Here is a 24,790-nt window from a genome sequence, read left to right on the forward strand (position 1 = left end):
CTCTCTCTCTCTCTCTATTTAAGCTGCTGTCCCTGCTCTTTCTCTCTCTCTATTTAAGCTGCTGTTTCTGCTCTCTCTCTCCCCTCCACTGTTTAAGAAGCTGCTGTCTCTGCTCTCTCTCTATTTAAGCTGCTGTCCCTGCGCTCGCTCACTCTCTCTCTCTATATTTAAGCTGCTGTCCCTGCTTTCTCCCTGTCACTCTCTGTTTAAGAAGCGGCGTGTTATAAAGTGGAAGTTGCCCACCCCTCTGAGAACTTAAATCGAAACATCCAAAGAGGAGCAGCTCGCCCTATAATCTGTAAAAGGAGTGTGAAAAGCAGTGTAACCTGCCTTTCAGCAACTTCATTTCTGAAGAAGGGTCTAGGCCCGAAACGTCAGCCTTTCTGATCCTATGATGCTGCTTGGCCTGCTGTGTTCATCCAGCTCTGCACCTTGTTGTTTCAGCAACTTCTAGTGGTTAAATAAATAAATTCTGACACTCACTTTAAAATCGACAAGTAACAATTTATCTAACTCTTAAGTGAACAATTTAACTATACTATTAGCAACCCAAATACATCGCTTCTAACTGCTAATTATTCCCGAATAAAGCAAGATTCTAATGGTATGCTGTTCTAAAAAATACAAGTCCCACATATATATATAAGAAAAAGAATTTAGTCTCTCAAAATTGTAGCCAGGTTACATCTTCTGGAATGTTCTGTGCCTTCTCTGTCAATTCTTCTGTCGGTAATACCAATGAGTCATGCCCTTGGTATTTAGATGGTGCTTTCTCTGAGACATAGAGGAGGCTGCGAGAGCTAATGATTCTCTCTTGAGAGCTGAGGGCTGTTAGCTCTGGCGGAAGGCAGTTAGCTCTGTGGCTTTATCCAACTACCCACTTCTTTTATATCCCTGATGACATATCATTATTTCTTAAAATAGGGCCCATCCTATGTTATCAAAACCATCAGATTTAAATTTAGAGATAATAATGTCGAGCTGGAGGAACACAGCAGGCTGGGTAGCATCAGAGGAACAGGAAAGCTGACGAACTGGTTTTTGGTATCTAAGTGCCTGGTTCAAATTGATTGGCTAAATTCAAAAGCCTGTTGTCTTGGTAGAAACTGCTGCTTGGCTTGCTAACTGTACAGCCTTTCAATACAAATGTTTCAAATCGGGTGGTACTGCACACTTTCAAGTTGCTGCTCACAGACATGAACTTTAAATCTCTAAGTATCTGATCTTTTAAACGGATCATATAATGCTTTCCCCTCTAGCACTTTACAAACACCAAATTTTAACCTCCTGCCTCCCAATCCACAACAGCTCCCCCCTTAGGGAAAAAATGAACAATCATTATGAAAAGATGCTTTATTTTTGATAAACCTTAACTCCATTATTTTACTGGATCCATAGCTCATTAATCTAGAGTTACACATTTTATACTAATTCTATTTATATATAACATTGAATACTACCATTTCGATATTACATAAGCATAGGGCAGCATGGTGGCTCAGTGGTTACTGCTGCCTCACAGGTTAGCACTGCTGCCTCACAGCGCCAGGGACCCCGGGTTCAATTCTATCCTCAAGCAACTGTCTGTGTGGAGTTTGCACATTCTCCCCATGTCTGCATGGGTTTCCTCCACGTGCTCCGGTTTCCTCCCACAGTCCCAAGATGTGCAGGTTAGGTGGATTGGCCTTGCTAAATTGCCCATAGTATCCAGGGGTGTGTAAATTAGGTGGATTAGCCATGGGAAATGCAGGTTTATAAGGAAAGGGTAGGGGGTTGGGTCTGTGTCTGGGTCTGGGTGGGATGCTCTTCAGCAGGGCGTGTGGACTCGTTGGGCTGAACGGCCTGTTTCCACACTGTAGGGATTCTATGGTTTTTCTTTTAAACTTGTGATAAAGCATCCATGATAATATTTTCACAACCCATAACATGTACAGTCTGTAAATTAAATGTTTGTCATATGAGACTCCAATGAAATATCCTGGTGTTCTTGTTCTTAAATCTTTCCACAAATGTCAAAGGGTTGTGATCGGGACACACAACCATCTGTGATGCATTGTTTGCAAGGTAAACATTAAAATGTTGTAAGGCCAGGACCAAACTCACTAACCATTTTCCAATGGTTGAATATTTTTTCTGATGGATATTGGGTTTTTTTGAAAAATAACCGATTGGCCTTTCCATTCCACATCACCCTCCTGTAACAACACAGCTCCAACCCCGACATCGCTTGCGTCGATGGTGACTTTGAAGGGTTTCAAGAAACTTAGTGTGGCTAAAACTGATGTGGCGGTTAACACTGCTTTTAAATTCTCAAATACCTCCTGGCATTGTTCTGTCCACCGGAATTTCGTGTTTTTTTCAACAAATCTGTCAACAGTACCACTACGCTATGAAGGTTTGGTACAAATTTCCTGTAGAAACCACTCAATCCTAAAATTTGTAGCACTTCCTTCTTTGAGGATAGTCCTGGAAATTCCTCGATGGCCTTTGTTTTCACGTTACTCGGTGTCATCCATCCGTATCCGATATTGTGCCCTAAGAGTGTCACTTCCACCGTCGCAAATTCTTCACCAAGTTTATGACCAACTTTGCCTTCTGTAGTCTCTCAATGAGCTCTGGCAAACGCTCCATGTGACCTTTCCACTAATGGCTAAAGATGACTACGTCATCTATATAGATGTCACAATTAATCAATCCTGCAACAACACTGTTCATAAGCCTTTGAAAAGTGGCTGGTGCGTTTTTCATTCCTAAGGGCATTACTTTAAATTGATAATACCCATTTGAGGTTACAAAAGCAGAAACTTCTTTTGATCTCTCCAACAAAGGTACTTGCCAGTAACCACAAAGTAAGTCCAACTTTTTGATGTAAGTGGTTCATCCTACTTTTTACACACAATCCTCCAGCCTTGAAATTGGGTGAGAGTCAGATTTGGTCACAGCGTTGACCTTCCGATAATTTGTACAGAATTGTTGATTGCCATCAGGCTTTGGAACCAACACAACCAGCAAACTCCACTCGCTTTTACTCGGCTCGATGATGTCTTCTTGGAGCATCACTTCCACTTCCTTCTAAACCTGCGCTACTTTGAAAGGATTAAGCTTGTAGGAGTGTTGTTTTATTGAAACCTCATGTACTATGGCATTAGTCCTCCCCTTCTATTTTGACATAAGTCCTCATAGCATTAAACAAGTCTTCAATTCAGTTCTCTGTTCCTGGGACAGTAGCTCATTACCCTGTCCCATTCCTTAAGGACTTCCGGATTATTCAATTTATTCTGAGGCACATCAAAGTCCAAATCATTTGGATTTGATTCCTCACTGATCAGGAGTAACTAACATCCCTTTCTCCGGTCCCTTTTCCCTGTCATAGTAATGTTCCAGCACGTTCATATTACATACCCGATATAATTTTTTCCCATCTGGCATCTTTACAAGGCAATTCACCTGATTTAACTTCTTCTCCATCTGATAGGGACCACTAAATCTTGCTTTGAAGGGATCTCCTACCACTGGTAACAGCACCAATACTTTATCCCCATGGACAAACATACAAATTTTAGATTTCTTATCTGCTTCTTGCATCATTAGGTGCTGTGCCACCTTCAAATGTTGTCTAGCTATTTCACCGTCTCTGTTTAATCTTACTGTCACCTCAGATACATAATCCAACTGGGAGATCTCTGACTTCACACCTATCAATGTTTCCTTAATTAATTTTAAAGGCCCTCTTACTTCGTGTCCGAATATCAATTCAAATGGAGTGAACTGAATTGATTCATTTGGGGCATCTCTAATGGCAAACAATATAAATGTGATACCTTTATCCCAATCATTTGGGTAATCCTTGCACTAATCCCTCAGCATGGTCTTTAGGGTCTGATGCCACCTTTCCAATGCTCCCTGGGATTCAGGATGTTATGCACTTGATGTAAAGTGTTTGGTGCCGAAACTATCACTTATCCTTAAGTAATTTGGCAGTAAAATTGGACCCTGGTCTGACTGAATCTCCCTGGATAGTCCATAATGGGTAAAGAAAGCAAGCAACTCCTTTACAACGTTTTTTGCCTTGCTATTCAATAATGGAATTGCCTCTGGAAACCTGGTAGACACATCCAATACTCTTAGCAAATATTGGGTCCCACTTGGTTTTAGGGAGGGGACCTACACAATCAATTATAACCCATGTAAAGGATTCTTCAAATGCAGGAACTGGCATCCAAGGCGCTGGTTTTATTACTGCCTGTGGCTTTCCTACCATCTGACACGTATGACAGATGTGGCAAAATTCAACCACATCTTTAAGTAATCCGGGCCAATAAAAATACTTCTGTATCTGAGCTTCAGTCTTCCTCGCTCCTAAATGACCCCCTACAGGTAATTTGTGTGCTACCCACAATATTTCCTGTCTGTATTCCACTGGCAACACAATCTGGTGAACTTCTGCCCATTTCTCATCTGCACTAACCTGCCAAGGTCTTAATTTCCACCTTAAGATTTTATCCTTAAGTTAACAGCATTCTGGAATACATTCCGATTTCTTTACCGAGCAGGCTTTATGATATAAATCCTTTACTGTCTCATCTTTTTCTTGTAGCTCCATCAATCTGTCAGAACTAAACACCTCTTCCTGATCCTTTACCTGCTTAGGGTTTTCCTTTACCATCTGATCAAACAGGCTGTCAGCTAACTGGATCTCAACTCCTTCATCTTTCTCTTTTGTTTTCCCTTCTGGTTTTCCCTTATGGCTGTGGGATCTTGTCACCACACAGTCGGGAAAAATTCCTGGGGATTTTTCTTTTAACTCCTCAGTTCGCTGGTTTTCTTTTGGCTTTTCCTCTACAATGGGCATCACTCCTACCTATGATCCAGCGATATCGTTTCCAAGAACAAAGTGTATGCCTGGAAAAGCTCATTTTTCCATCACTCCCACTATCACTTCCCCAGTCTTGATGGGACTTTCTCGCCTTATCTTACACAGGGGAACACTACTCCTCTCTCCATTTATTCCACAGAATACCACTCTCTCAGGTAATATTTCAGAAGGAGTGCAAATATTTTCATCTCTTACTATTAGACACAGACTAGCTCCCATATTTCTCAATATTTTAACTTGTTTACCTTCTCCCCCTGTTCCACCCGAGTAAACGTTATCAATATGGGTGAAGTCTTTGAAAAGATTGGGTGCTATCTATTTATCCAGCCCATGACTAGGCTGTGCATTCTCCTGCAGCTCCTCAACTTCTCTTGGAATTTCCTTCACTACCTCAACTGATCCCACTGGTTTATCCTCTTTTACCACATCCTTTTTCCCAGTGCTTTTCTTAAACCACCAGCACTGTGACTTTGTGTGTCCCACCTTATTGCAACGAAGACACCTAAGGTCTTTCACCTCTGTTCCACCCACTTGGGTTTCTTTTCTCACACGTGGTAAACTGTTCCCAGTGTGATCTACTTTTTGTTTTTCATCGAAGGATCACCCTCTTTCCCAACTTCTATCCCTCACGGAATGAAATTGCTGTCAGAAGCTGGATTTCAATTTATGTATCAATGCATATTTATCTGCAATTTGTGCAGCTCTGCTTGCGGTTTTACCTTTCTGTTCCTCAACATGAGTTCTTATCACTGCTGGAAGTGAGTTTTTAAACTCTTCCAGCAGAATAATGTCTCCAAGAGCCTCGTATATCTTTTCTATCTTTAATGCTCTCATCCATCTATCGAAGTTGCTCTGTTTAATTCTTTCAAATTTGATACAAGTCTGACCTGGTTCTTTTCTTACATTTCTGAACTATTGTCTGTATGCTTCCAATACCAATTTGTAGGCACTCAAAACAGTCTTCACTCCTTCATAAGCTCCTAACATCTCCCCTGACACAGCTGCAAACACCTCACTAGCCCTGTCTACCAACTTGGTCTGAATTAACACTACCCACACAGTCTTTGGCCAGTTCACTTGTCTAGCCAGTTTCTCATAGGAAATGAAAAATGTTTTTACATCTTTTTCACCAAATTTTGGTAATGTTTGGGCACATTTGTATATGTCCCTACTAGGCCTTTGGCTACGATGGGTTTGTTCATCATCACTTCTATCTTGTACTTTTACTTCTGCCATTTGAAGTCCTTTTGCTTCAAGTTCCACCTTCATCTTTTCCAACTCAAACATTCTTTCCCCTTCTTTCCCTTCTGCCCTGGCTATCCTTTCTTTCTCTTCAGCTCGGAACATTCTTTCCCTTTCTTTAACCTCTAACTTCAGTTGTCTCATTTGCGATTTAATTTTTTCTAATTCCACTGCACTTGATTGTTTATCTGACATACCTAAATGCTTGGTTAACTCCGTTAGAATTTCAGCTTTCTCATTATCCCCAGTTAAACCCAATTTTAGCCTGTCTGCTAATTCTAGAATTGTCACCTTTTTCTGTTTTTCTAAACTTTCTTGGCAAATTTGTGAAGCATCTTCGACCTCCAGAACCTCTTTAGCAACATTAAGAGCCATTTTCCCTACTTTTGATTTAACCAGCAACAAGCAACCAAAATTAAACAGATTTTCCACTTGTCACATAAGCTTTATTTAAAGGTCTAAGAGACTAGTCCCCAAGTCTGTTTAAATCTGCTGGGATCTTTCGTACCCTAAATCTGTTCAAATTTGCCAAATCCTGGGCGATGAGCCCCCAATCTGTTATAAAGCGGAAGCTGACCCACCCCCCCCAGCCAAGAACTAAAACCAAAATAACCAAAGAGGAGCACCACACCTCAATCTGTAAAAGGAGTGTGAAAAGTGGTGTATCCTGCTTTTCAGCAACTTTAGTAGTTAAATAAAATAAATCCCTGACACTCATTTCAAAATCAACATGTAACAATTTATTTATCTAACTCTAAACAGTGATCAAAGTAACTAAACTATTAGCAAACTGAATAAATCCCTTCTAAGTACTAACTATTTCCAAGTAAAACAAGATTCTAATGGTATGCTGTTCCAATAAATACAAGTCCCACTTATTTACTTTAAAAAAAAAATAGAATTTAGTCTCTCAAAATTTCAGCCAGGTTATGTCTTCCAGAATGTTCTGTGCCTTCTCCATCAATTCTTCTGTCAGGAATATTAACTAGTTGTGCTGTTGATACCATTGTTATTTAGATGGTGCTTTCTCTAAAACATAGAGGAGGCTGTGAGAGCGAGCGATTCTCTCGGGAGCTGAGGGCTGTTAGCTCTGGCAGATGGTAGCTAGCTCTGTGGGCTTCGTCCAACAGCCCCCTTCTTTTATATCCTTGATGACACATCAATATTTCTTAAAATAGGATCGATCCTATGTTATCAAAACCATCAGATTTAAATTTAATTGGTTTATGATATTTAGTTCAAATTGATTGGCTGGAATTTAAAAGTCTGTTGTCTTGGTAAAAACTGCTGCTTAGCCTACTAACTGTACGGCCTTTCAATACAAATGCTTCAATTCAGGTGCTCTCCGTGTACTTGCAAACTTTCAAGCTGCTGCTCACAGACATCCATTTTAAATCTCTAAGCACAGAAAAAGCACCTGATCTCTTAAAGGGACCACACAACGCTTTCCCCCCTCGCATTTTACAAACGCCAAATTCTAACTTCCTGCCTCCCAATCCACAAGTACTCTATGCAACTTCGCAGCTCTACCCAACTTCACATCACTGCTGTTTCCTCTCCCGTTTCCTCTCCCTCTCTGAAGCTGCTGTCCCTGCTCTCTCTCGTGTTGTTTTAGACGTACAGGCTCCAAACTCTCCTTCATTCTTTTAGGTGTTAGTGACTGTCTGTGGATCCTCTCTCTCTGTCTGTCTCTCTGCAGGGTGTGGTATCCTAACCAACTATTTTCAGCTGTGTTATGAAAGTGCGAATGTTTGACAACAATTGAACAACTTTTAGCATCATTCATCCCTCCTCATGTCTACATGCAGAAACCGCCACCACATCCAGGGCTATACTGATAAGTGGCAAGTAATATTCACTCCAAACAAGAGCCAGATAATGACCATCTCGAAAAATGGAAAATCTAAGCAGTATCCTTTGACTTTCAAAGGCATTATCATTGCAGAAACCCCACAATCAACATCCTGAGGGTTATCACTGAGAAGTAACTGAACTGGACTCACCACAAAAATGCAGTGGCTACAATTACAGGTCAGAATACTGTGGCAGTTACTCACATCCTGACTCCCCAAAGCCCATCATCTACAAGGCACAAGTCAGGAGTGTGATGGAATACTCTCCACTTGCCTGGATGAGGAGTGCAGCCCTAACAACACTCAAGAAGCTTGGCACCATCCAGGACAAAGCAGCCTGCTTGATTGGCACTACATCCACAAGCATTCACTCTCTCTACCGCCGAGGCTCAGTAGCAGCAGTGTGTACTATCTACAAGAATCTCATAACTCACCAAAGGTCCTCAGACAGCACCTTCCAAACTCAAGACCACTTCCATCTTGAAGGACAAGGGCAGCAGATATATGGGAAGATCGCTACCTGCAAGGTCCCCTCTAAGCCACTCACCATCCTGACTTGGAAATATATCGCTGTGCCTTCACTGTCGCTGGGTCAAAATCCTGGAATTCCCTCCCTGAGGGCATTGTGGGACAACCCACAGCAGGTGGACTGCAGCAGTTCAAGAAGGCAGCTCACCACCACCTTCTCAAGGTTGAGTGGGCTTGGGAATGATTGCTGGCCACATCTCATGAAGGAATTAAACAAAACACAACTATTTTTACCCTCAAATGTCCCATTGTCATTTTCCTCCCAGTGTTGCTGAGGGCCAGCTAATCGAGCAGATTACAAGCGGGCTGCTTTATCATTGCCATCTGTTTGGAATCTTAGTCATTTTAAAGGACGTGCCAGGAATAGGGGCAGATTCTGCACACTCCTGGCAAACTGGGCTGTCTCCCAAGCTCACTCCCATTCTGCTGTTCATTGTCAGTTCCGTTGTACTCATTACTTGGCACCTGCTACTAATCCAACCAGTAGCAAGCACTTAGTTCCCAGTGAGACTACAATCTTTGGAGGCAATGTTGTACAAACTGTTATGTGGCATGTAAGGAGTAGTGTTCAGATAACATGTCACCACCTTCTGCAGACACCTCTGCATGGGCTAAATCACTGTCTGGATTTATTTATAGATAAAGGATTATATAGAAAGCAGAAAGTACCTTCCAGCTCTTCCTGGAACATTCAATCGGAGAAGGTATTATTTTCTGAGAGAGATGCCTTTTACAATCACTTACAGGCAGCAAAGGGTCGCTGGGTGGGTTAGTGTGGGTAAATTTGACAGAAAGTAAAAATAAAAATGTTTAGCCACCTTTTGAACTGTCGCACCCACATGTTGATAGGAAGGGAATTCCAGGATTTGTACCCAGGGACAGTGAAGGGATTTGGAAAAGCTCCAAATCAGGATTGGGTGTTCCTGGAGAGGATCTCTCAGGACATTCACATTCACCAGCTGGCTGTGCAATGGTGGAGGGTACCAGGTGCCAATGAGGAAACCTTAAGGAAGTTGACACTGGGCATCTTGTCAAATTGGAAAAGCAAAATAGTGCCGATGTTGGAAATCAAAACTAAAACAGAACACACTTGGAGTACACAGCGGGACAGGCAGCTTCCATGGAGAGAGAAGAACACAGTTCATCTTCTGGGCTGATTTCTCAGAATGCATTCCTCCTGAAGAAGGGAAGAGAAACAGGTGGGTAGAAAAGGAACAGGAGAAAGAAAGGAAAACGAGATGGATGAAGAATGGGAGAATCTGGCTGAAGAGTCATAGAAAGTGGTGTAAGAACAAGACACCAGGGAGCTGAAGGAAAAATTGCTGGAGGAACAGCGAGGAGGATCTGGAGACAAAGGAAGTAGAACAGAAGAGGAAGACAACAAGGTGTATAACCGGATGAGAAGATGAACAATACCTCACACCCCAGCTTCATGTCTACCCCGTATTGTTTAACACAGCTTCTCGCCTCTCTGCACAGGGGTCCCGAGGCCAGGTTGTGTAGTCCAGCTGAGATTGGTTAACTCAGCGAGGAGTCAAGGTCAGACCTGGGATCGTACACAGTCCATACCAGGTGTATTCACACAAGGCTGAGATCTTGATGGTCTTCACAGGTCCCTTCCAAAACCAAGGAGGGCTGTTGGATTTGGGTGAAACCTAAAAGTGTCCTTTTCATATGTCCATAAGATGTAGGAGCAGTAGGCTATTCAGCCCGTTGAGTTTACTCTGCAATTCAATAAGATCAAGGCTGATCTGATAACCCTCAACTCCACTTCCCTGCCATTTCCTCATAACTCTCAATTCCCTGACTGATTAACAATCTATCTATCTCAGCTTTGAATATACTTAACAGCCCAGCCTCAACAGCCCTCTGCACTAAAGAATTTCACAGATTCACTCACCTCAGAGAAGAAATTCCTCCTTTCCTCTGTCTGAAATGGGTAATGTCTTATTCTGAGGTTATGCCCTCTGGTCCTAGACTCTCCCATAAGGGGAAAACAACCTTTCCATGTCTATCCTGTCAAGTCCCCTAAGAATGTATGTTTCAATCGTTCTTGTAGGAGTACAGGCCCAACCTACTCAATGTCTCCTCATAAGACAGTCCCTCCATACCTGGGATTAGCCTAGTGAACCTTCTCTGGACTGCCTCCAATGCCAGCATATCTTTCCTTAGATAAAGGAGTCTAAAATTGTTCTCAGTATTTCAGCTGTGGTTTGACTAGTGCCTTACATAGTTTTAGCAAACCCTCCTACTTTTTCACTCCATTCCCTTTGAAATAAAGGCCAACATCCCATTTGCCTTCCCTATTACTACTGAAATTGGAAGCTTGCTTTTTGAGATCCATGCACCAGGACTCCCAAAATCCCTCTGTTCTGTAGCTTTCTGCAGTCCTTCTCCATTTAAATAACATTCAGTTCCTCTATTCTTCCTGCTGAAGCGTATACCCGTTTCCCCACATTATATTTCATCTGCAAAGTTTTTACACACTCACTTAATCTATGTCCCTCTGCAGATTCCTTGTCACGCTATTAACATATATTGTAAATTGTGTCCCCAGCACTGATCCCTGTGGCCCTCCATCGGTTACAGATTGCCATGCTGAAAATGCCCCCCTTATCTTAACTCTAAATTCAATGAATTAGCCAATCCTCTATTTGCGCTGATATACTACCCCCAACACCGTGGGCTCTTAATTTAATAACTAGCAGAATGTGTGGTACCTTATCAAATGCCATCTGAAACTCCAAATGTACTGTAGGCCCCTTGTAGGTGAAGGATGGGGACAGTGATGAGATGTTGAGTGACACTCTGCACACACACTATGAAGGGTTTCGGAAAGTCCCACTGACCTGCTGCATTACGTCCAACACCAGCTCCTCGTAAACGGACTGGATTCCCAGAGTGAGAGATTCCTTGCTGGCTGGTTTAGTGAACCTTCCCGATTCCATCATCTCCAGGAACTGCCAGACTGTGACCGCCCCAGATAGCGAAGGATTCTGGGAGAAGTACTCAGCCAGCTCCTCTTCGTGCAGCCATTCCTGTCCAGTTGCTGTGAACACTTTCCTCAGCAAATACCCAACCTGCATCGATCAGGACAGGAATATTAGACAGACGTAGGGGAACTGGCCAAACGTGGTGCTTCCTCTTGAGCCCCTTTCCCCAACCCCAGGGCCAACACCTGCTAAGGTTCTATGGGCATCTCTAGCCTACTCAGGACCACTTGGCACTGGCCACTGGTGCCATGACTGCAGCCACGGAGTGAAGCTGGGTCTTCAGCTACTAATAAATTCAGTTCAAACAAACAAAGACTGCACTGTGAATTAAGAGTGAGAAAGAAAGAAGTTTGAAAGAAAAAGAAATTTTCAAGTTATGATCCCAGTACAGTAAGCACCCTCTCATTGACTCCCAGTGTATATAATCCCAATGTAAAATCCACTACTTGTTGACACCCAGTGTATATAGAACATAGAACAGTACAGCACAATACAGGCCCTTCGGCCCATGATGTTGTGCCGACCCATTATCCTCCTCTAAGATCAAAACTAACCTGCACACCCTTCATTTTACTATCATCCATGCGTCTATCTAAGAGTCGCTTAAATGTCCCTAATGTATCTGACAGATAATCCCAATGTAAAATCCACTTCTCATTGACTCCTAGTGTGTACTGTGGGTCTCCGAAACAAATCTTTTCCCCATTTGTTGTGGTTTTAATGGAACAAGGTTATTAATGAATTCTTCTAATTCTGCTTTGGTGGTGGTGGTGGTGGTGGTGGGGGGGGTGGGTGGGGTGGCGGTGCAGTGGGGGGAAAGAGTCCAAATAACAGTGTGTCAATACAAATGTATTGTTACAACATGAGTACATCACTTCATAAAGAAATTGATGAGAACAATAAAGGAGCCCCAAAAGCCAAAATATAGGCCCAAAAAACAAGCACTATCTTGAAAAATAAATTTTTTTGACCCTTGCCTCCCAGTTTATATGATCCCGATATAGAATCACAGAATTCCTACAGTGGGGAAAGAGGCCATTTGGCACATTGAGTCTGCTCCGAACAGCATCACATCTTATCCCTGTAACTCCACATTTCCCATGGCTAACCCACCTAGCCCACAGATCCCTGAACACTACAGGACAATTTACCACAGCCAATCAATATAACCTGCCCATCTTTGGACTGTGGGAGGAAACCGGAGCACCCGGCTGAAACCCATGCAGACATGGGGAGAATGTGCAAACTCCACGCAGACAGTTGCCTGAGGATGGAATGGAGCCTGGGTCCCTGGCACTGTGAGACAGCAGTGCTAACCACTGAGTGCCGCCCTATTACACTAAAGCTGTTTCCTATTGGCTCCCCCTGCAGGGTCAAGACCATCTTCTGAAGAGCTAAGGTAGGTGGCTGTATAGAGTTGTAACAATTGCTCTGGCCGCACTGAATGCTGACAGCCAGTATTTAGAATCAGTCAGTCAGTCCTTATGTTCCAATCCACGTGCAATGTGTGGAAATTCCCCTCACAGACCACGGATAGAATTCACAATGTCCAAACGAGCAACCCCTCCTTGCTTCCCCTAAAAGGTCATCTCTCCATCTCCTTCGTACTGAGGTAAGATGGTGCCTGTTGACTATCTTGACAGGAAGTGTGGGCACAAAAATAAAATATCTCATTGAGTACCAAGGCTCGAGAGTAACTGGGCCAAGCTGCGAAGTGTGTGGTAAACCACCAACCACAGCCCATGGGCTAAGGAGAGGAAAGACAATGAACTTTGCTCAAACAGATGGCTCAATACGACTGCCTTAACACAGACAGAGAGAGAGAGAACTGAAGATGAGCAGGAATTGATAATCAGAGATCTCAGATCTATTTATATTTTCCGATGGTGAGCAATGATATGGCTGTTCTGAAAAACTAGCAGCACAGAGGTGGGGATCTCAAAACCACCAATAACCACGTGCCAGCAAAAACCGAGCTAGAAACTGACTTTAAAAACACTGGGGAGGGGGAAAAACGTGAGATGATTTGAAGAGACTGCAGTGGGACGTAACCTAACTCAGAGGTGAGAGCTGTATCCAGTGAGGGATGGGATGGGTGCCTTTCCTACCAGGTCTGACCTAAGGGGAGGCAAGGGCCTAGTGGCGTTATTCCTGGTCAGTCATCCCAGGGACTCAGTTAAGGGTTCCGGGGACCCAGTTTCGAATCCCGCCATGGTGGATGAATTTCCATTCAATAAAAACCTGGAATTAAGAGTCTAATGATAAACATTGTCGGAAAAACCCATCTGATTCACCAATGTCCTTCAGGGAAGGGCAATAAACGCTAAGCTAAAGGGTTAAAACCAAGGGCCCATCTGCCTCTTTAAGCTGAATCAGGAGCCTCCCCAGCGATCGTGGCCAATCTCAGCAAATGAAATAAAAACGCCAGATCTCAGAATCCCACCGAGACCCATCCCCACTACCCTATAACCCTGCATTTAGCAATCCACCTGAGTCTGCACATCTTTGGACTATGGGAGGAAACTGAAGCACCTGGAGGAAACCCACGCAGACATGGGGAGAATGTGCAAATTCCACACACAGTCACCCGAGGCTGGAATCAAACCTGGGTCCCTGGTGCTATGAGGCACCAGCACTGCCCACTGAGTCACCATGCCACCCAGCTCCACTAGGTAAGGTCCTATAGTTGGCTGCCCTGACATTGACTCTCAGCTCACTCTCCTGAAGACAGCAGCTCAGGCCAAAAGTCAGAGCTAACAACAACTGGTCGCTCTGAAACATCTTTAGCAAACAGGCTGTCAGCCATTAATCCATCTGACCACCTGGGCAACTAACACAAGGCCACTGTGATTATAAAGATATATTCACCATTTGTGGGAAGTGGGATTTTACATTAGAGGTAGAAGGCCAATTCTGTAAAGTTTTATTTTAAGAGGTTAGAAAATCACACAGGACAGTGACCTAAATACATAATTACTAAGATAAGCGTGTGACTGCAATCAAGTGCTTAGGAGAACCATTATAATGTTAATGGGTATAATGTTTGTGCTGGTGACTTAATGACATGCAGAGTAAAAGGAAATGACTTTGGTACAAATTTGTCACGTCCTAACAATTTAGGTTAGAAGGAAGAAGAGTACAGCTCTTTAGTAGAAGTGGTTTCTAGACTGTGAAGATTTAAAGCCAGGACAGTTTGGATAGAAATCTTCAAGCTGCCAATGGGAGAGCATTTAGGCAATCAAAATTCCAAGAGGTTCATGCTACTGGATTTATAAAATTGTCTCCACAGATCACGAAACAGAAACTGGACAGTATCAGCTAAGTAAAGATTTCAAATCTGAGCGAATTGCTTCGGAATGAGTGTCTGTAACGGATTGTGTTGGAAACTTTGACATTTACCTCAATATCTTTCTCAATGTCTTCTATATTTGTTTCTTTTTGTGGAATAAAATTATGTATTTGATTTTAAATAACATCTGCAGCCTCAACATGGATGTATTTCAGTGACAACCTACCCTCCCATCACCCTTTAACCTCCACGACTCCCTCCCTCCCTTCCTTTACCCCTACCTGTCCCCCACCTCTCCCCCTTGACCCACCTCCTGAATCCTTCCCCCTTGTGGCTCCCCCACTGATTGTGGGTGCCTGCCTCAAATTGTCCCGGGCTCCTACCCTTACTCCACATGGGACCCCACCCCCACACCTCCTGGGCCCTTCAACCCGATTCCGCCTGGGTCCCCTCTCCCTATTCCTCCTGGGCCCCTCCCTCTACACCTCCTGGACCACTTCCCCAATCTGCCTAGACCACACCCACCACCTAGACCACTCCCCCCCACGCCTCCTGGGAGCCCCCTCCCCCCACACCTCCTAGGCGGCCCCCTCCCCCCACACCTCCAAGGTGGCCCCCTCCCCCCACACCTCTTCAGCACCTCCCCAACTCCGACTGGGTCCCTCCCACACTGCCCTATTTCCCACTGATTTTCGACAATGTCAGTGTTTGAAGCAGTGTTTTTGTGCATGTTCTTGTTCTGGTACTTGAATGTGAAAAGAGGAACAACAGCCACAATCTGTATTTTTACAGAACGTCACTGATGTACAAGACATTATACAGAAATGATAGAAAGGAGGATGAGACACAAAGCAACAGATCAGCTGAGCAAGAGACAGATTTTAAACAGTGCCTCAGAGGAGGAAAGTGAGGTAGGAAGGTAGAGAGTTCCAGGGCTCAGAGTCGAGGTAACTGGGCCATCAATGGAGGAGTGGTTAAATTCACACACAGGTGCAAGAGACCAGGAGCATAGATATCTCAGAGATGGTGGGACTGGAGGAGATTACACAGAGAGATGGGAGGATGCCAGGAAGTGATTTGATAACAAGGAGTGTATTGAAACCAACTTGTTGCTTGACTAGGAACTGAGAGAGACCAAGAGAGAGACAGAGACACAGAGCAAGAGACAGGGAAAAAAACGCGCGCGCGCGCACACACACAACTACCCTATTAAAACTGTTTGATAAAAAGGGATTTATGACAATCTCAATCAATAACAAGAAGCTGCAGTGTGGTTTGTGGTGTCACCAGATCGCAGACTTCATAATTGATCTAAATTTTAATCAAATTATGCAGTGCCTACAACCCCAGAAACAGGCTATCGAGACCCACCAAAATGTAGAATGAAGACAAGGCAATGGGAGAGTGGGGCAGGGTGGTTTTGAACGTGGGGAGTCAGACGGAGAAAGTTAACTACGTGGGGCGACAGCAAAAATGAATAATGATGTTAAAATTACTACTTTGTTAACGCTAAAACTGAGGCTGCGTTTTCACAAGCAGTTGCCTGTTTCTGGGGTTTTCCTGCTCATCTTGACATTGTTTCAGTACGACGTCAGCACCAGAGGATGTAAACAACTGGCTCTCGCTGCTAAGATAGAGGAGGAGAAATCTTTTCTCTCTGAGGGTCATGTGTCTTTGGAACACACTTCCCCAGACACCAGCAGAGTTGGGGGCCAGGGGTCAATGAATATTGTTAGGAGTGTGCTGCATAGATTCTTGACTAATGAGGAGTCAAAGGTTATGGAAATGACCACAATCGGCTCAGTCACACGTTCTTAACGAGTGATGGAACAGACTTCAGGGACCGAATGGCCTACAGCTGCTCCTAGTGCATGTACAACAACACAGGGCCTCATTTTAAATGCAATCCACTTGAGATGGGAGCATGGGGGAAAGCACAAATTTGCTTCTAACAGGAATTTTGGGGCCTATGCTTAAAGTCTGATTGTCTCTAGATTAACAGTCAATGCTCAGGCCCCAGATTCATCCAGCAGGATCATATCAGATCTGTAAATCGCTCTGAACGCCTGACATCAAAATCCTACTCTCTCCTGACACGTCATTCCCCCACTCACCTCAGGGTGATGTCATCACCCAGTGGCTTCTTATGCACTTATGCGTTAACTTTTACCCCAAATAAACCCTGATTTTCTGTCAAAGGGGGATCAAATTCTAACACTGCCCCCCCACAAAAACACTCCTTTGCCCCATACCCTGGCCCTTCCCTATCCATGTGACAGTTTCCGACTCTCTGAGCCTCCACGGTCCACAAGAACCCGCAATTCTGTAACGTTCCCAGTTTTAATCGCATCCTCAGGTCAAGCTCCGAAATTCCCTCCCTAATCCGCTCAAAGATCCTTCAAACCATCGCCTTCAAGCAAGCATCAAGTGATCTGCTGTAATATCTCCTCCCCAGGCTGACCTAAATATTTTGTCCAATTGCATTCCCAGAAAGTGTTGTTTTTCAATGCTAACAGTGCCGCACAAATGCAGGTTATTGTTGCCTCGGGACTTAGCGTGTGTAGTGCTTATATCCACCTTCAACAAAGCTCAAAACTACTTCCCAACCCCTCAAGCCCCTCACGACCCTGTAACTGAGCCCTCGCCCAGGTCCCAAGGGGCAGAGTCTCACCTCCTCATGTACCATCACCAGGGGGTACTTGTCTTCCGATAAAAAGTTAAAGAGGCACCAGAGTTTGAAGGCGCTTGACTCCGAGATCAGGCCCTGGCCTCTCGAGGGTTTGTAGTTTTTCTTGGCCGTTAAAGTCCAGCAAAGCTCGTGGAAGTTCTCCTTGACAAAATGGCCTTCTTGCACCTTGAGGAGAGACATCAGAAGGTCAGGGAAGGTCGAAGGTCACACAAACAAGACCGGGAGGGCTATCGGACTCAGAGGCAGCTTTCCTCTTGATCTTTCCCCTTTCTACCAAGTACAGAGTGACCAGCTTTAAGTCAAATTGACCTACGCGTCTAATTGGCTGGCTCCCCCGCTGACCTCAGTTGTAATTAGCCAATCCTTCCCCTTGAATGTGCCATTAGTTGATCCTCCTCCTGTTCTCAACTTCAACCCCCAGTAGCCTGGGCCCTGCCCATTAGTTGCCAGCCTATGATGGTGATACCCAGCCCTGGGCAGAGATACTGCTCCTTTTTCTGGCCCACTTTCCAGCAGGACTCTGTCCCTCTTCCATCCCTTTCCCCACCTACAGACCACAACTTATCACCCAGCTCTCCTTCCTCCTTCCCAATGGGCAATGACCAAAAGCCGAAGCATTGCAACTGGGAGACAGGGCAGTCCCAGTTTACTCGCTCCCAGCCTGGCCGTCCACTGCTCTCTGCTCTGCATCAGAAAGGGGTTATTCTAACCCCTCCATCATCCTTTCCCACCCTCCAACTTTAATTTTATAAAAGCAGTGCAGGGGGAGACAGCTAGAGGCAACAGGAGTTGCAAAGGCAAGGTATAGGTGTAGGGGCGACAGGATATTGGCAGCAAGAGACATGTTTGAGGTGTTGGGGCATGATACACATTTAGATTGAGAGATGATAAAAGGAGGAACCAATCTATATACATGAGGAGCAGCAGCACCGAAGTGTACAAAAACCCTGAGAGGTCTTGACAGGGTAGGCGTGGGGAGAATGCTTTGCTCTTCTGAGAGAATCTAGGACCATGGGGTCGCTGTTTAAAACAGAGAGGAGAATTTCTTTCTCAGAGTTTTTGAGGCTTTCTTCCACAAAAACTGGTGGAAGCAGACTCCTTGAATATTCTTAGGGCAGGTTCTTGTTAAACAAGGCGATGAAAGGTTTCATCGGTTTGGGGGGGTGGGGCTCCAGGTGGGAATGTGGACTTGAGGTGAAAATCTTACGGCTAGCAGGGCTGAGTGGCCTACTATTCCTCCTACAAACGGGATGGTCTACACCTGAACCAGAGGGGTACCAATATCCTGGGGGGGAAATTTGCTAATGCTCTCCGGGAGGGTTTAAACTAATTCAGCAGGGGGATGGGAAGCTGAATTGTAGCTCCAGTGTACAGGAGGTTGAGAGTAGTGAGGTCATAAATAAGGTTTCAAGGTCGCAGGAGTGTACCGGCAGGCAGGAAGGTGGTTTGAAGTGTGTCTACTTCAATGCCAGGAGCATCCGGAATAAGGTGGGTGAACTTGCAGCATGGGTTGGTACCTGGGACTTCGATGTTGTGGCCATTTCGGAGACATGGATAGAGCAGGGACAGGAATGGTTGTTGCAGTTTCCGGGGTTTAGATGTTTCAGTAAGATCAGGGAAGGTGGTAAAAGAGGGGGAGGTGTGGCATTGTTAGTAAAGGACAGTATTACGGTGGCAGAAAGGACGTTTGATGAGGACTTGTCTACTGAGGTAGTGTGGGCTGAGGTTAGAAACAGGAAAGGAGAGGTCACTCTGTTGGGAGTTTTCTATAGGCCTCCGAAAAGTTCCAGAGATGTAGAGGAAAAGATTGCAAAGGTGATTCTGGATACAAGCGAAAGTAACAGGGTAGTTGTTATGGGGGACTTTAACTTTCCAAATATTGACTGGAAACGCTATAGTTCGAGTACTTTAGATGGGTCAGTTTTTGTCCAATGTGTGCAGGAGGGTTTCCTGACACAGTATGTAGATAGGCCAACAAGAGGCGAGGCCACATTGGATTTGGTACTGGGTAATGAACCAGGCCAGGTGTTAGAGATTTGGAGGTAGGTGAGCACTTTGGTGATAGTGACCACAATTCGGTTACGTTTACTTTAGCGATGGAAAGGGATAGGTATATACCGCAGGGCAAGAGTTATAGCTGGGGGAAAGGCAATTATGAGGCGATGAGGCAAGATTTAGGATGCATAGGATGGAGAAGGAAACTGCAGGGGCTGGGCACAATTGAAATGTGGAGCTTGTTCAAGGAACAGCTACTGCGTGTCCTTGAGAAGTATGTACCTGTCAGGCAGGGAGGAAGTGGTCGAGCGAGGGAACCGTGGTTTATTAAAGAAGTTGAATCTCTTGTCAAGAGGAAGGAGGAGGCTTATGTAGAGATGAGGCGTGAAGGCTCAGTTAGGGCGTTTGAGAGTTACAAGTTGGCCAGGAAGGACCTAAAGAGAGAGCTAAGAAGAGCCAGGAGGGGACATGAGAAGTCTTTAGCAGGTAGGATCAAGGAAAACCCTAAAGCTTTCTATAGGTATGTCAGGAATAAAAGAATGACTAGAGTAAGATTAGGGCCGGTCAAGGACAGTAGTGGGAAGTTGTGTGTGGAGTCCGAAGAGATAGGAGAGGCGCTAAATGAATATTTTTTGTCAGTATTCACACAGGAAAAAGACAATGTTGTCGAGGACAATACTGAGATACAGGCTATTAGACGAGACGGGATTGAGGTTCATAAGGAGGAGGTGTTAGCAATTCTGGAAGGTGTGAAAATAGATAAGTCCCCTGGGCCGCATGGAATTTATCCTAGGATTCTCTGGGAAGCTAGAGAGGAGACTGCAGAGCCTTTGGCTTTGATCTTTATGTCGTCATTGTCTACAGGAATAGTGCCAGAAGACTGGAGACTAGCAAATGTTGTCCCCTTGTTCAAGAAGGGGAGTAGAGACAACCCTGGTAATTATAGACCAGTGAGCCTTACTTCGGTTGTGGGTAAAGTGTTGGAAAGGATTATAAGAGATAGGATTTATAATCATCTAGAAAGGAATAATTTGATTAGGGATAGTCAACACGGTTTTGTGAAGGGTAGGTCGTGCCTCACAAACCTTAGAGTTCTTCGAGAAGGTGACCAAACAGGTGGATGAGGGTAAAGCGGTTGATGTGGTGTATATGGATTTCAGTAAAGCGTTTGATTAGGTTCCCCATGGTAGGCTATTGCAGAAAATACGGAGGCATGGGATTGAGGGTGATTTAGTGGTTTGGATCAGAAATTGGCTAGCTGTAAGAAGACAGAGGGTGGTGGTTGATGGGAAATGTTCATCCTGGAGTTCAGTTACTAGTGGTGTACCTCAAGGATCTGTTTTGGGGCCACTGCTGTTTGTCATTTTTATAAATGACCTGGATGAGGGCGTAGAAGGATGGGTTAGTAAATTTGCGGATGACACCAAAGTCGGTGGAGTTGTGGATAGTGCGGAAGGATGTTGCGGGTTACAGAGGGACATAGATAAGCTGCAGAGCTGGGCTCAGAGGTGGCAAATGGAGTTTAATGCGGGAAAGGTGATTCAGTTTGGAAGGAGTAACAGGAATACAGAGTACTGGGCTAATGGTAAGATTTTTGGTAGTGTGGATGAGCAGAGAGATCTCGGTGTCCATGTGCATAGATCACTGAAAGTTGCCACCCAGGTTGATAGCGTTGTTAAGAAGGCGTACGGTATGTTAGGTTTTATTGGTAGAGGGATTGAGTTTCGGAGCCATGAGGTCATGTTGCAGCTGTACAAAACTCTGGTGCGGCCACACTTGGAGTATTGCGTACAGTTCTGGTCACCGCATTATAGGAAGGATATGGAAGCATTGGAAAGGGTGCAGAGGAGATTTACCAGGATGTTGCCTGGTATGGAGGGAAGGTCTTATGAGGAAAGGCTGAGGGTCTTGAGGCTGTTTTCGTTAGAGAGAAGAAGGTTAAGAGGTGACTTAATGGAGACATATAAGATGATCAGAGGATTAGATAGGGTGGACAGTGGAAGCCTTTTTCCTCGGATGGTGATGGCTAGCACGAGGGGACATAGCTTAAATTGAGGGGTGATAGATATAGGACAGATGTCAGAGGTAGGTTCTTTACTCAGAGAGAAGTAAGGGCGTGGAATGCCCTGCCTGCAAAAGTAGTAGACGCGCCAACTTTAAGGGCATTTAAATGGTCATTGGATAAACATATGGATGATAATGGAATAGTGTAGGTTAGATGGGCTTCAGATTGGTTTCACAGGTCGGCGCAACATCGAGGGCCTAAGGGCCTGTACTGCGCTGTAATGTTCTATGTTCTATGTTCTATGATGGTACATTCCTATGTTGCTACAGATTGTTGCCTACTGTCTGTTCATCGATAGCCCTCAATGACCCTCCCTCCCCCACCATGTCCCCACCTCTCTATATTCCTCCTGTTTTTAAACTCCATCGAACTAAGTCAGACCTACTTGCTCAATCACAGAAACAGAGTATCTACTCTCTGCTGCCTGGGGGAGTTGGCCAAGTGCACATTGGCTGCCACGTCTCCTACACTGATTTCAAAACACTTGACACCCTGTCCCAACGGCTGTAGAAAGTGCTAGATAAATGCAGGTCTTAGATTCTCTATCGTCTGCAGCGTCCTCCCACAGCTCCAACTTTAATCATCAGCGACTTTTGAAATTTATTCCAATTGCGATCCACTATCCAAATGACTCAGTTTTATTCAAACCAGCAGTGGCTCTGATACTGACCTTTAGGAGGGTGGGGTGACTTCATTGCTCTCAACCTCCAGTCTGAGAAACAACAGTTTACACTCTTGTGTGTCCTTGAGTGCGTTTGTTTTAATCCATGCTGACTGGGATCTTTCCATTCTATAGCCTCATTTTTGTTATGTTAGGCAGAGCACGGAGTGGGGAAAGCTGCCCCCATTGGTGGCAGGATTGAGAATGAAAGGGTACAGATTCGAGAAGCCATCCTGAGATGAGGAGATTCCAAGCTACAAGTGGGTTAAGATCTGGAATTGGTGCAGACTGGGAGCGTTGGAGAGGCAGGGTCAAATATGCAAGATTATGGGGAGAGAGAGAGGTGACAGTACTAGATGAACAGCTCTTTCGGAGAACATGTGCTGGTCCGATGGGCTGAATGGCCTCTTTCTGTGCTGTAACCATTCCGTGAAGGCCACATTTTAGATAAACGTATCCATAGGAACATGTGAAATCTGAACATTATCCAACTTGTGCAGACTTGTCCACAGCTGACAGTACAAATCTCTCACGTTACCATCGTGCTGTGATAAGTGTACACGCAGGCAAGAGAGAAGCTGCAGTTACAGACGGCACAGCGAGAAGGGGGGGGGGGGGGGGGGGGGGGGGGGGGGGGAAGGTGGATTTGGAACTGGGCAGCGTGAAGCGGGCCCACTCAAGCTGAGCAATAACTGCTCACGAGTAACCTTGAGCAATCCGTCAGCAAAACATAAAAAGTAACATGTTAGCCTCGCGAAGCTGGCCGTGTTGACATACAATGCAGCCAAGCCTAGAAACAACCTCCCCCAATAAAGCAGCCAGATACCAGGTCGGAAACATTTCAAAAAAAAATGCTTCACCAGGGAAGGGGGTTAGGGAGAGCAGGAGTGAAAGGATGTGGTGCCTTGTTGACTTTAGAGCTGCAGTGAGCCTTGGTGCTGCGGAATATGCCAATTTTTACTGGACTGGTGGGAATGATGCCTGGGATAATGGTCACACAGAGTCATACAGCACAGAAACAGACCCTTCAGTCCAACCAGTCCATGCCGACCATAATCCCAAACTAAACTAATCCCTCCTGCCTGCGTTTGGCCCATATCCCTCCAAACATTTCTTATTCATGTACTTATCCAAATGTCTTTTAAACGTTGCAACTGTAGCCCACATCCACCACTTCCTCTGGAAGTTCATTCCACACGTGAACCACTCTCTGTGTAGAAAAGTTGCCCCTCATGTCTTTTCAAATATTTCTCCTCTCACCTTAAAAATATGCCCTCTAGTCTTGGGAAAAGACACCTGCCATTCACCTTATCTATACCCCTCACGATTTTATAAACATCTGTAAGGTCACCCCTCAGCTTTCTACACTTCAGTGAAAAATAGTCCATGCCTATTCAGCCTCTTCTTATAACTCAAACCCTACATTCCCAGCAACATCCTGGTAAATCTCTTCTGAATCCTCTCTAGTTTAATAATATCCTTTATATAACAGAGCAACCAGAACTGGACACAGTACTCCAGAAGAGGCCTCACCAATGTTCTGTGCAACCTCAACATGACGTCCCAACTCCTATACTCCAAAGTCTGAGCAATGAAGGCAAGAGTGCTAAATGTCTTCTTAACCACCCTGTCTACCTGTAACGCAAACTTCAAAGAATTATGTATCTGAATCCCACAGTCTCTCTGTTTACAACATTACCCAAGACCCTACTTTTAATTGTATAAGTCCTGCCCTTGTTGGTTTTACCAAAATGCAACAGCTTGCATTTATCCAAATTAAACTCCATCTGCCACTCTTCAGCCCATTGACCTAGTTGATCAAGATTTCTTTGTAATCTTACGATAGTGGACAGTCAAGAAGGCTTTCTGGGATTAATGTCTTTAGAGGGAAGATGAATAATTAATCAAGTTGTTCCAAATAATGAGGCATTTTGATCTTCTCAGACTGGCTGCAACATGTGGCATCGCTGGCAGCACCATCGACCTCCAATGCCTCACCAGCTGGGTGGCACTGGGTCCCCCACCTTATCTTCTCACAACCCAGGGCTCTGGCCCTATTTCCTCTCTGTAACCGCTAGTACCCTTATGGATTAACCCGTCCTATTCTCAGCTATGTTCTGCCTCTCACTTAAATCAACGGAAAGCACAGCATCCTGCCAACAAGGGAGATCAAAAATTGTTGTAAAAGTTATAACTTTTTGGATTAATTGCTCAACTGAAACTTTGCTGAACTAAACCATGCCTGCAAGTTGACTAAAATCCTGGAAAGTTCCAATCAGCAAATATAAGGACAGAGTCCAGACACTGTGAAGTGATGGAAGAGGTCATCAACAATAAACAAACATCTCTGCTTACAGACGGAGGCCAAGGAAAATTAAAGGAGTCAACTTCCTTCCCTCCCTGGTCCATGACAGTGCTAGCGTCACATGATATCCAGATATATTTCACCACCCTCTCTCTCAACACCACCACAGTCTCTAAATTATCATACTGTTTATCTAACATCCAGCACAGGATGACTGAAAATTTCTCCACTTAATTTTCTTGAAGACAGAAGCCATCGACTTGCATTCCCGAGCCATACTCTATGTTCTATGTT

General features: G+C 44.6%; 1 protein-coding gene across 1 annotated transcript in view; it reads right to left on the reverse strand.

Annotated features, from left to right (window-relative positions):
- Window positions 1–24,790, reverse strand: part of LOC109920945 (differentially expressed in FDCP 6 homolog) — a 77,073-nt gene that overhangs the window by 42,358 nt on the left and 9,925 nt on the right. Inside the window, exons 3-4 of the mRNA XM_048607804.1 lie at window positions 17,453–17,635; window positions 11,349–11,579 (exon numbers count right to left, since the gene is read on the reverse strand). Of these exons, the coding sequence (XP_048463761.1) occupies window positions 11,349–11,579; window positions 17,453–17,635 (414 nt within the window). The remainder of the gene's footprint in view (window positions 1–11,348; window positions 11,580–17,452; window positions 17,636–24,790) is intronic.

The sequence above is a fragment of the Rhincodon typus genome, chromosome 18, assembly GCF_021869965.1.
Source record: "Rhincodon typus isolate 14 chromosome 18, sRhiTyp1.1, whole genome shotgun sequence".
NCBI lineage: Eukaryota > Metazoa > Chordata > Chondrichthyes > Orectolobiformes > Rhincodontidae > Rhincodon > Rhincodon typus.